This window comes from Sceloporus occidentalis, unplaced genomic scaffold (assembly GCF_023333645.1).
Source record: "Sceloporus occidentalis isolate IW3139 unplaced genomic scaffold, rSceOcc1.0.p SCAF_1, whole genome shotgun sequence".
In the NCBI taxonomy this organism is placed as follows: domain Eukaryota; kingdom Metazoa; phylum Chordata; class Lepidosauria; order Squamata; family Phrynosomatidae; genus Sceloporus; species Sceloporus occidentalis.
Window position 1 is genome coordinate 83763088 of NW_028316981.1, and position 12871 is coordinate 83775958.

At 40.7% G+C, this 12871-nt stretch overlaps 1 protein-coding gene across 3 annotated transcripts; it reads right to left on the reverse strand.

Moving 5' to 3' along the window:
* Positions 1–640: 640 nt before the first annotated feature.
* Positions 641–12665, reverse strand: THG1L (tRNA-histidine guanylyltransferase 1 like). Of its 3 annotated transcripts, XM_089527766.1 has the most exons (6): positions 12439–12665; positions 9222–9398; positions 8246–8415; positions 6803–6891; positions 4545–4652; positions 641–1439 (listed from the first exon to the last, which is right to left on the reverse strand). In XM_089527766.1, exons 1-6 carry the CDS (start codon positions 12663–12665, stop codon positions 1278–1280), a joined length of 933 nt encoding a protein of 310 aa, XP_089383892.1. In that variant the 3' UTR covers positions 641–1277. The 3 variants fall into 3 exon arrangements, with proteins under 3 accessions (XP_089383892.1, XP_089383913.1, XP_089383902.1); XM_089527787.1 differs by lacking the exon at positions 12439–12665 and having other exon boundaries at positions 8246–8320; positions 9222–9376; XM_089527776.1 differs by lacking the exon at positions 12439–12665 and having other exon boundaries at positions 8246–8411; positions 9222–9299.
* Positions 12666–12871: the final 206 nt, after the last annotated feature.

Here is a 12871-nt window from a genome sequence, read left to right on the forward strand (position 1 = left end):
TAAAGCTTGCTTCTCCATCTGAAAATACAAAGCACCATTCTTGAAAATTAGGTCTGTCACTTTCCTTCCGCAACTTGTTTTTACCATCTTTGCCTGAAGATAACAGCATATTTAACTGTATTTTATAGAAGTCATTTTAAATATAGCTTCTACATTATAGATAACCATGTAAGATAAATGGCTTTATTAGTTATCTTTTTCAAACAGGCTGCAATAATTGACACTATAATGCCTTTTGCTCCAAATCTTGTCTCATTTAAAGAGAAAGACAAAGGGGAATGACAGGATAGGGAGGAGGAGCTGGAAGAAAACCATTAGTCCATATAAAAACTTCCTCTTATCATTATCTTCCAAAAATTGCTCTCAGTCCACTTTTTGCATGATAAAATACTCCTGTAAAATCTCACAATTGCTCCAAGTTGCTTCATTTTTTTCTTCTTTTGGACAAGCACCTGCTACTTTGCAGCTTTGACTAAAGGAAAAGCTGAAGAGCAACACAAACTCTTGCTGAACTCCACACCACAGGGGAAAAAACTTTCTGTAAGATGGTTGCTACAGTCCTCACAACAGCAGGATTTGGATAGTTTCCCAGGCAGCAGTAAAATGAGACCATGACCTACAAACATACCCTGCTGTGATATCTTCCTTATACAATAACTTTATTATTCCAGTCTGGCCACCTGAGACCTTCTCTAATAATCAGTAAAACAGCAAGGAGAGAGTCCAAACAATAAATGTACGATTACAGAGGGAAATTATGTTTCCATAACTTTCAAAAGGGCCAGAACAAATTTACACTGGAGAGAAAACTTCCTAATTAGTTTCAGCTACTTGCCAGGGTATTTTGTTTATCACTCATATAATCCAGAGACATTAGCAACTAGGATAATTTGTAACTCGGCTCCCTGATGACTGAACTTAATTTGAAGCAGGAGCTTAAATGTTTTCAGAGTTTTAAATGGGTAGCTTAACATCTCATGGGACTTGCACCACTAGAGTGCCTTTGAGGACCAAGACCTCAATTAAAGGCATTCCTTTCCTACCATAATATTTGTTAATGATATTATTACAAGGCACCTCATAACTGTGATGGTAAAATCCATAAATCTATTATATTCTGTTAATATTTGTAGACACAAGATGGCTTGCATTATTTTCCCTGTATCCAACTGCAAGTGTTTAAACACATCCATACAAGGCCAATCATTTTCCCTTTTCCCATGGTGTCCTTGCAATATAAACTGCACAGTCTTTCCCACTAGAATCCATGGAGGAGGTCAACTATCATCAGATAGGATTTCAGGATACTGGTCCCAAAACTGTTCCCCAATGATGTCGCAGTGCAAAGGAATTGCTGTAGTCCTTGTTCGAGTCACTTCAATTTCCTTCTCTTCTGACTCCTCTGGAATTTTGATTGTTTTCCTAATGACATGGTTTTCCTAAAAACATGAGAAGCAAATTAATATAGAATTCCAGAATTGCAGTACTTTTTGATTCTAAGGGAATTAAGGATTCATTTTAAATAAACTAAATCCAATGCTAGTCCGAATCACCAAAATGAGTGGGGCTTGTTAGTCACCACTTATGTCAGCAGTGGATAAAGTGTGGTTTGTAGGCCATTGTTCTCCCGTGTCCCCACCCCACTGGAGGGGTTCCCCTGATTCTCCAAATAATTCGACTTTAAAAGATACCATGGCTTGTCAAGTCCCTCCTGACCAGTTTTATGTCTCCAAAGTCTGAGGGCAGGGATGTACTAGATCCCTGGAAGTTGCCTGCTGCTGATTTTTGTAAATGTCCATTGTAGTTGTGAATAACACTGGATTTAGCCTTATGTTTGAAACATTTAATGAATTAAAGCAGGGTGGGCAGCTGTCAGAGGTCAGGAGCCCCCTGGAGGGCTGTATCCCACTACCACACCACTCCCCCACCTGCAAATAAAAATAAAGAAATCATTTTTGCCCCCCAATGCTCCAAACACCTTTTAGGAGGTGTTGGGGCATTTGTACCACTTTTGGGGCTCACTGGGCTCTCTCTCTCTCTCTTTAGACTGAAAGTTCTTTGCTATCAGCTAATCTGTATCTGTTTGGATGTTTTCCTCTTCCGATTGGTCAGAGTTCTTACAGATCTTTTTTCTGTGACGTAATACTTGAACACCAGTGGTTCTTGACTGCCTTCCATCTGACTGTATCAGCCATCTGATACTAGTAACCCTAAGTCAATCCTTTGTTAACAGCTCCTTTCAGTCTTATTTCGATTTTACAGTTAGGTTGGCTTCAGGCCTGGAACAAGTATGTGTCTATGCTCATAATATACTGTAATGCTATCTAGCACACAAGCATTCCTGCTTTATATATTAAAAACAAGCTATTCAGGTTTCAGAGGATTAAATTTTGCAGAATATAAAACCAAATAAGCACTCAGCCTGCAAAACTGTTTTAGGCTCAGTACAGACCTTTTAAAAAGAAAAAAGAATGAAGAGGTGCACTCCTGTTCACTTTCTTTTAAATAAATGGCCTCTCCCGGGCCTTAAATCACTGGGAGGGAACAGAAACAAATCAGAAGTGTCTCCTATGTCCTCTCAAAGCATTTACAATTGATTATCTGCAGGTCTTGGGAGCTACAAAAACAAACCTGGGGGCAGCCTGTAGCCCATAATCTATCCACCTCTGAATTAAAGTGGAAGTATTAAATCAATAGTGTAATCCAGAAAATGTTAGCAAGAAATTATTTCCCTGTTGTTCTTCAAACAGAAGAGAATACCTCTGCAAATATGGTGCCTGTCATGCAAAAAGTTTTTAGATAATGCCCACACAAAAGGTATACAATTTTCTGCAAAATCCATTAATATACGATTTTTTTCAACTAAATCTTGAAAAGCGTGACCAAGATGGTCAAAGGTCTGGAAACAAAGTCCTATGAAGAATGACTTATGGAGCCTTTAAATATTTGAAAGGATGTCATGTTGCAGATACAGCAAGCTTGTTTCTTGTCACTCCGGAGACTCAAACCAATGGATTCCAATTACAACAAAAGGTTTTTGGAAGTTTGGATGGAGGAGGTGAGGAAGACTATCAAGGGAGGAAGAAAAGAAAAGAGAAGAATGGGAAGTGAGAATATAGAAATATAGGAAGGGTGGAGATGAAGAAGAGGAAAAGAGACGATTTGGAAAGAAAGGTGAAGAAGGGGTAGTGGAGGGAATCGAGGAAGGAGGTCTAAAAGAACTCAGGAAGAATTCTTAATGTTAATTGATATTAAATATCCAGGAGATATTTTGTTATAGCTCTATGTGTTATTATGGTAATGTTCAATGACATATTTTAGATGATGGTTGGTTGTTAGGTATGGATGATATTTGTATAAATGTTTTGTCGGAAACTTTTTGAATAAAGATTATATTTTTAAAAAAGAAAAAAAGGGATTCCATTTAAACACTTGGAAGAATGTTTGGAAGATTTGGAAGAACCATTCAAAGTGCAATAGGCTGCCTTTGGAGGAGGGCGAGCTCTTTCTGCAGATGTTTTTAGTGGCAATCTAATGAGTGGCAGTAGTGCCTAATAGTGCTTTATCCCTGCATTGGAAAAGGTTGAACTAAATGGCTTTTCCAGCCCCTTCCAATTCTATAATTCTAAATCCATAATTTATATTCATGTACCAGGGACTAAGTGCCATTGCATTCAATGTACTTTGTGCACTGGAGTACTTCTGAGGAGACATTACATATGTATTAAAATCGATTAAACTCTGCACTAATAAACCATCCCCCAATGGGCAACAATGGGCTTGCTGTCATTAAATCTGTATCCTATGCATGGCCCATGAAGGTCCATCAAGTAGGCTATGCTACAAACATCATATTTATTTTGTTTTTATTTACAGACATTTTCAGATCTACTTAATTAGCCAAGGACAATTAGTAAATGTATAAATCAAGCTTTAGATCTGAGTTTTCTACAGCCATACTAACCATAATAAAATCACCTACCATAAATAATAAGATTCATAAACTAATCATAAACTGAATGATTACATAAAACATGTATAGTACCAGACTTCAATAGAGATTGCTTTCCAAATTAGCAAAGAAAGTATGAACTTAGAAGGCAGTAAACAAGTTGAGACATCCTGGCACTTTTTTCTTCCTTAAGGTCAAAAAAGCAATTGGTCCACAATAACCAATACCTACATTAAAATATGAGCAATATTACTGACAAGAACAGATTCAAATTAATGGTGCAAACCACAGCTAAACACTCATGAGAGATCTTCAGGAAGTCTGTCTTGAGACAGAAAACTCTGCATATCTCTTCTCTTTCTTAAGCTGTAAAGGGAACAGTTGGTACTCTGTGTTCCTGATTTGGAAAGAATCATTACTAAACAAATCCAGACTTTCATTAAGAAGGAGTTATTCCTGTGATAGCTTCACCGCTTAAACTCAACACACATGGAATGTAAAAAAATCACTTAATTCTCACAGGAGATTTTAACAGCTTGTAATTGTCACACTAACTGTTTATACAAACAGGTATGTGCCAAAACAATTTTACCTTCTGCCATACTAGAACAGTTCCTTTCCTATACATCAAGGGTTCATTGTTGTAGTTAATGTTGAATTCTGAAAATAATATCTCATTCTTATCTCCTGCAAGAGTTCCCTAGGAGTAATAAAAAAGAGGTGGTCATTTTATTCATTGAAATACAACATTCCCCAAACCCAGTTACATGAGGACATTTGAAATCTCAATAATTTCACACGCAATGTGTGTACTTTAATTTCCATACAGACTATGAGCCCCATATTTGTAAACATAAAGCAATCCACTACATTCTTAAACATATGCTGTGCCAAAGCAGATTCACTACTACCCCTCTTTGCTTGCATTTAGATTTAGACACACAATTAAGTGTAGCTTTGATGATTAAAAGTTGATGTATTTTGATGATGCTATTCCTGTCTTGTTCTCATTATATTTTTAAACAATTTATGATTTTTTAAAATAATAGCCTTAGCACCTTTATATATAAAAGAAAATCAGGTTATAAATAATATTAAAATGAACATATTAATGCTTATATTGATGTAAACAACAGTGAGATCAATGGGGCTTACTTTGGGGAGACATGTTTTAAGAATGGGCTACCAAAGACAGTTTTCCCCTTCCAAAATTGCTCATTAGCTTACATCATCTTGAAGCTTTATGTACTACATGCAACTACAAACCTCTCCAGCATGTATGCTACACTGGGCAAATGTTGTTGGTACTGTGTGTAAGGATATCCAAGCATAGTTTTTAAAAAACTGTAAGCATGCCATGGTCTAGAAAACTATTATCGCCCTCCCTCCATGGATTCATGGATTACTTTTTCACTTATCCCTTCTTGCAATATGCACATACACACACCCTCCATTTCTTTTTCCAATTTAAATAATAATAATAATATGTTTTATTTATATACCGCTATTCCAAAGATCATAGCGGTGAACAGCAAGTAAGCTAATTAGCAAGTAAGCTAATTTGCCCCCAACAGTGTGGGTACTCATTTTAGCGACCTCGGAAGGATGCAAGCCTGAGTCGAGCTTGGGCCCTTTTGCTGGTCTTGAACTCGCAACCTTCTGGTTTCGAGTGAATGGCTGCAGTACAGGCATTTAACCACTGCACCACCAGGGCTCCATTTTAGTCATGATCAGTAACATACACACATCTTACTGCTAATCAATCTAAGTTCACTCTTGTCTCTAACTACTCACTTCATCATAACTGGAACCAGGAACCCCCCAGAAGTGAATGCATGGAACTCCTTCCAGACACGTAGTGAGAACGACAATGAGGGATGGTTAGGGTGTTCCTACTCTAGGTTGCTCAGATTCCATGCTAGATGCAGAGGACATGAATTCCTTCTTCTGCACCTGCTATGGAAGCTGAATGAGCAGCTTTGCCAGTCCTGTCAGTTTCCTTGTTTGATGCAGGGAACGTGACATCACTTCCCATGTGCATATACAGACAGTGATTAGGCTGGTGTTGCCAAATCAGTTTCTATGCTGGATCTGTAGGAGATAGATTCTGTGAGAGAAGACATGGCAAGATCAATACTGCCTCCTCCACATTTGCACTTCCATCCTGTTTCTATGCTGGATGTACATCTTCTAGCAGATTCAGCACAGAAATGTAATCAGCTGGCAAGAGGACCAAGTTTATGGCCTCCCCGCTCTGCTAACCTTGGCTTCTATGCTGACCAGGATGAAAATGAAGCCCATTCTTTTACAACCAATGCAGAAGCACAGTCCACTAGCAAAGAAAACAGAGTGTCCTTGCTCACTCACGTGGCTTCTGTGCTGACTGCAAAAACAAGGGCTTTATATCTTCCATGGCCAACACAAAGGTCATGTGAACTGACAAATGAAACAGTGAGTAAGCCGTTCCTTTCTATCTTCCTGCTAAATTAGCTGCTGCTAAACTATTTACTGACCTGCATTTTACTCTTTTTAAGTAAGTTTTTTTGTAGACCAGCAACAAGGCTGTCAGTCAGATCAATCCAGAATCTGCAAACCTCAAACTATGATAAGGAGATACGGCTATACAAATATACACTTCACCTTCCTAGGCCTGGTTCAGAGTGGGAAGGGCTGCATGTTCTGCCTGGTTCACTATACTCATGATTTTAGGCGGCGGGGGGGATTGTTTCTCTCTATGTTCTAACAACAGTATATGTAACAGAAATATCCCATAGGATGGCCCAATCTGTTGTCATGACACATAATTTATAACACAATATACCTGGGATGGGACATTCAGGAGTATCCTACCTGTAGTCTCTTTTGTGCTTGTACAGGTGTCAAGCCACTTCTCTGGACAAGACTCCAAAATACTGTATTGTACAGATTATTTATATGGCCTGCCAAATGAAATAACGTCAGTTAGACACACTGGGAAATACATCAAACCAGCACATCTCCACAACAGCAGTTATTGTCATAAACGCTAGGATGTGCTTACAAATAGTAGGAGTATTTTATTGAAGTGCATTATACCTATCATTAACCTATCATGCATTCCTACAACACATTTTTAAAGCAGATGAACGTTTTGATTACACAATTTCTTTTTCCTTCGGAGATCACAGTGGGACATCCACAGACTGCACAGCTAATGAGAAACTACTACAGTGGGCCCTTCCCATCCATGGGAATTCAAGCCCATCAATGGGCAGAGACGTGCACATGCCACCACTGGCTAATATGGAGGGAGGGGTGATCCGCAGATACAACAGGCTTACTATACTATTCACTTCAAGAGAACACTGCCATGATCAGCAAGCAGATAATGAGAAGGGATAAGGAGACATCCAAGACCACTGTTGTGGTTGTTGTTGCCTTCAAGTTGTTTCCAACTTATAGTGACCCTAAGACCCTATCATGGGTTTTTCTTGTCAAGATTTGTTGAGAGTGGGTTTGCCACTGCCTTCCTCTGGGGCTGAGAATATATGACCAGCTGAAGATCATACTATGGGTTTCTATGGCCAAATGAGAATACTGTTACGTGTAATTATGGTCCATACTCTGAAAGACAGTAGCATGTTCACAACTTATTTTCTGCACTATATAATAGGGAAGAAAAGGGAATCTTTTCCCAACACAGAACGTCCCAAGTTCTTTCCCAAGTCTGTAGCCCTCTCTATAAGTGTAAGGGCTAAAGACTTGGGAAAGGAATCTTTGGTGACAAGCGAGTCAGTCCTACCTAACCATAGCTAAATCCTCCCATACAATCCTTCCCGCACTCTCAGGTCCTCTGGGAAGAATCTCTTGCAGTCTAAGAAAACCAGACTGGTAACAACTTCCCAGAGGATGTTTTCTGTTGCCGCTCCAAAAATCTTGAATGATTTGCCGGAGGAGATCCGCCTTATAACATCTTTGGAGGCCTTTAAGAAGGCAATAAAAATGGATTCTTCCGGCAGGCATTCCCAAATTGACCTCCTCGGAATGTTCACTCTCCAATTGGAAATTGTCATTTTTAATGGTATTTTAAGGTGGGAGGGAGATAGGGAATTGGATTTTATATGTTTTGCTATGTTTTTACTTGTGGTTTGTTGTGTTTTATTTTTATTGTTCTTATGGGAGAGGCGGGATACAAATAATAATAATAATAATAATAATAATAATGATAATAAAATGTATGCTGACAACATTTGACATTTTTCATATAGAAAAAAAAATCAAATTGTACAGGTCTTATGTAAAATAACTGCTTACAATCAGCTTGCCGCCAGCTGAGATAGTCCTTCAGATTCTGGTCACTGGGATACAGAACAACACGTCCATCAAATCCTGGTGGATACAAAAGAGGCTGGTCCTTAAAGTAATCTTTCCAATAGAAAACGTAGCTGGATGCAAACTGGGAGACCACATGAGTCATGAACTTACTTGTAAACAGAAAAGAAGGGGAAAAAAGAAGTTTATGTTATATATATCATCACTGCATTTGACTACACTATGTAACTACATAAAGGCAAGGATTGGATTGTACGTACAGGCAGCTCCAAGTGCACAGGTAGGGTCCAGAAGTATAAAGCTACCCATATAAACAGTTGCCCTTCGTTTCTTGCAGACTTGAGGTCCGCAGTCTTGAATATTGACCGGGGGGGGGGGGGGGGGGGCTCCATTATTTTTAATGGGGTACACACTTGCAAGCATGCACCCGATTCAAGCCTATGGGGCTTGAATATAAGCAAGTCTCCATTTTCATGGTGGAATCCGGAATGGATGCCCCGCAAAAATGGAGGGCCGACATTTGCCCCCAGTATCTGCAGGGGATACATATCTGCAGAGGATTACGTGGAAATGAGAAACCACGGATAATAGTAAACCCCTCTTGAAATGAATGACTTCTGGTGGAAACTGTGCTGGAGGATCTAGAGGTTCCTAGAAATAACACCTCTCTAGGCATTTCTAGGTTCTCCAGTGCAACTCTGTAGTCAACTTCTGCCAGAAGCATCCCATAGAATCATGCTGGAAGATCTAGAAAATACCTAGAGAGAACAATTTTTTTCAGATGTGGGTAAACTGTGGGTACTGATCCCATGGATATGGGGATCGTACTGTATATTCAAGAAATTAAAATATAAACCAAGTGGTTGTATCACAGACACAATAAACAAGAAAATATTTGTGCAAAAATGAAGACTATTGTGGAAGGGTGGATGTAAAATAAACCTCTAAGACCAGTTACCTTGCTCTTCTTTTAAACCAATTGCTCTTCTTTTTGAAAACAAAGCTGAATTCATCGCTTTGACCATATGCAATGACGATATCTTCCAGCTCCTGCATCACTGTCTGGGCACACTTGTTCATCAGCTGAAGAGCACGATCATCATTAGGCTTCCTAAAGCCATGCTGTTCAGCAAAGCTTCAAATGGTTAAAAAAAAAATTAAGCTGAATTTATCAGAGCTGTTAAAACTGATTTTTAACATGTGTTTAACTTACTTTACTTTTTCAATAAACTTCAATGCATGATATACCAGTATACTTTCCTGAACACACCATCTTGTCTGCTTTCACAGTCTAAACAATCCCGAGGCCTGTTACAGACTGCCAAAATAAAGCTGCTTCGGGTCTCTTTGGAGGTATGCTATTTAAATGATGCATGGGTCCTAAGAGTCTAGAGGTCGCGCCAAAGCCACACTCCATTCCTAAGCACTGGAGTGCAGCTTTGGTACAGCTTCTGGATTCTTAGGATGCATGCATCATTTAACCAGCATACCTCCAAAGAGACCCGAAGCAGCTTTATTTTGGCAGTCTGTAACAGGCCCATGACTGTTTTAACCCTTGGACAGGAGACCACCAGATAATACCAGGTATCTCCAGGCAGGCAGGCCTAGGAAAGAAATGCTGCCTGCAACTCTGGAGAGCTGCTACTAAACAGGGCTGGGCTAGATGTATAAAGTATAAAGTAAACCTGCAATATGCCTGTCTTCATAACACCCGTGCTTGCTAAATATCAAACAAACCAATCCATTTCCACTAAAACTAGTCTCTTAGAACAAAGGCTCTACTAAGAATATATGGCACAATCAAGAATTCAGCACCCTCCTCAATTCAGACATACCTCCTTATTCTTCTTGAAAATACATTTTACACTCTTTCCTTGGGCCCATTTGTTATAGTACTGATTTCAAAACTGTGGACTGTAATATAGGTTATGGGTGTCTCCTCATTCTGGAGATGAGCTAAAGCATGTCCTTGTGGATCTCTGTTAGGCTTCCAATTGATTACTGTAAGAGGTTGGACTAACCATGCCTGGGGACAAGTGTGTGCCATAAAAATAGGGGGAACACTTTATCAGCACTGTAGTAAGATATGACATTACTAAAAGACCAGAGTATTAAGAGATTACATTAACACATGTAAATGCTCAGATCTTGTGGCACCTTTGAGACTTAACTGCTTTATCACACTAACAGGATTTAAACGAGAGTTAAACTAGAGAAAACCAGGAAATGCCTGAAGTTTATCACACAACGCTTCCTGGTTTGCTCTAGTTTAACTCTAGTTTAAATCCCGTTTGCCTGCTAGACTTTGTAAGTCTCAAATGTGCTACAAGATCCCTTTGCATGGCTATATCTTTGAATTCTACTCATAACAGAGAAATCCCCAAAACAAAGTACTGTCACAGTTCAAGATGTTCCAAAGGTGTAACTTTCACTTCTGTAAAGTGGTCCACCCAGTTCTGTCTGGTCTTCTCCCCTTTCAAGATGCAACATGCATACAAAATCAACTTGCAGAAAGAGTTTAGAGCCATGGTCAGCTTCCAGACTGAACCCCTCCCTGCTTTCCTTTTGCTGGCAGGCAAAACCTGTTTTGTTTCAGCATGTTTTCAGTATGGATATATGAACACCAGGGATGCTTCTTTATTGGGGGTGTGTGTACTTTTTTAAAAATCTTTTGTATATTTTATAGTAATTTTATATTGTTTTAATTGTGGTTATTTATTTATTTATTTATTTATTTATTTGCATGATTAGATAGATGTTAACTGATTTCCTTCTGTGACCTGCACTGGGTCCCACTCCAGGAGAAACGCAACATATACATCAAACCATCAAACAAATAAACAAACTGAATAGCATTTCTAGAACTTGGGAGTCTAAGCAGGAAAAAGTAAGATCTTGCCTAAACATTAGGGAAAATTTCCTGGCGGAAAGAGCTGTTTGACAGTGGAATATGCTGCCTCTGGGTGACCTTAGGAAATCACACTCTCTCAGCCTCAGAGGAAGGCAAAGGCAAACCTGCCCTGAACAAATCATGACAAAAAAGTCCCTTGCGATAGCTTCACCTTGGGATTGCCATTTAAGTCAGAAATGTCTTGAAGACACACAATAACAAACGATATCTAATAAGGTAGGTTTATATCCACGAAAGCTTGGGTTAAAATGAAAACCAGATGGAGCTATCCAACAGTGGAATATGCTGCCTCAGAGAGTGGTGGAGTCTCCTTCTTTGGAGGCCTTTAAACAGAGGCTGGATGTCCATCTGTTACAGGGGGTGCTTTGATTGGGAGCTCCTGCATGGCAGGAAGGGTTGGGTGGGATGGCCCTTGGGGTCTCTTCCAACTCTAGGATTCTACGTTCGTTTTGTAGTGGGTTAAACCCAAGGGTAGTCCTATCTATGCAAAGATCCTGCTCTAGACGACAACTTGGGCCTCGTCTGCATGGCAAAAATGAAGCCATTTGACACTGCTTTGACTGCCCTGGCTCAGTGCTATGGAATCCCAAGAGCCCTGGTTGTGTGAGATATTGAGCCTTCTCTGTCAGAGAGCTCTGGTGCCACTACAAACTACAAATCCCAGTTTGCTGTGGCCTTGAAGCTCCCTGAGAAGAGGCTAAATCTCTCACAAATACAGGATGAATAGGAAAACCCCGGCCATAAAAAACGGAGTCCCTCATGTTGCCCCTTCGCCCAGTTTGGGGACAAGTCTATTAATTTATGAATGTTGATGTTGTGGAGGGTCTCGCAGACTGTTTTAATTGTTGTATGTTTAATTGCCATTGTTAGGGAGGGGGAGGGGGGAGACTGGGGTCATTTATATAATGTACTGTTGGAATCTTAAAGTGTAACTAGCCGCTCTGATTCTTTGGAACAGAGAAGCAGGAGACAAATACGTTTTGTTTATTTATTGTTATTATTATTATTATTATTGTGCAAAACTACAAATCCCAGAATCCTGTAGCATCGAGGCAGGGCAGTTAAAGCGGTGCCAAAAGTGCGTTATTTCTGCAGTGCGGATGCAGCGCTGACGCAACCAGCGAGGGAGACGCCCCGTGCGCCGGAGAACCTGTAACAGCCAGGCGTCCAATCACGGCGCGCCCCCGCCCCTCTTCCCCTCTGATTGGCCGAGCCGTCTCCCGTGGCAACCAAGCGCGCGCAGAAAGCTCAAGCGGGCCTTTACCGGTGGAAGCCGCGCCCGTCCAACCGGACCACGACCCAGCAGTTGGGCAGACACGCGTCCTCCGCTTCGAAGTCCCGCACGTATTCGAACTTGCTCTTCGCCATGGCGGCGGAGGCGGTGACGACGCTACAACTCTGGCTTGACCGGAGCCTGAAGGTAGCGGCAGCGGCAGCGACAACAGCACGACCGACCCCAGGGCGCGCCAGGCGCAGCGCCGGAAGTAGCATTGCCAAAGCACCGGAAGAGGAGAGGAGGGCTCTCTAGGATCACTCTCTATGGTGTCGCAAGGGCTTTCGGGATTGGCCCCAGGAAGGGCGGCCGCTGGGGGCTAGTCCTTTCGCATCCAGTAGCGCCTTCTGAAGCGGAATAGCAATAGGGAGGACACTATGTAATGGCAGAGGAGTGCTCAGCCTGGCATCCCTCTTTTCGCACA

Coding starts and splice junctions, on each gene's coding strand:
- THG1L (XM_089527766.1), bottom strand. CDS start 12,665: ATGCTACTTCCGGCGCTGCGCCTGGCGCGCCCTGGGGTCGGTCGTGCT. Junction 6,892..8,245: donor CAGCTGGCGGCAAGCTGATT/GTAAGCAGTTAT, acceptor TTCATTTGGCAG/GCCATATAAATAATCTGTAC. Junction 1,440..4,544: donor CTGTTCTAGTATGGCAGAAG/GTAAAATTGTTT, acceptor TCATGTTTTTAG/GAAAACCATGTCATTAGGAA.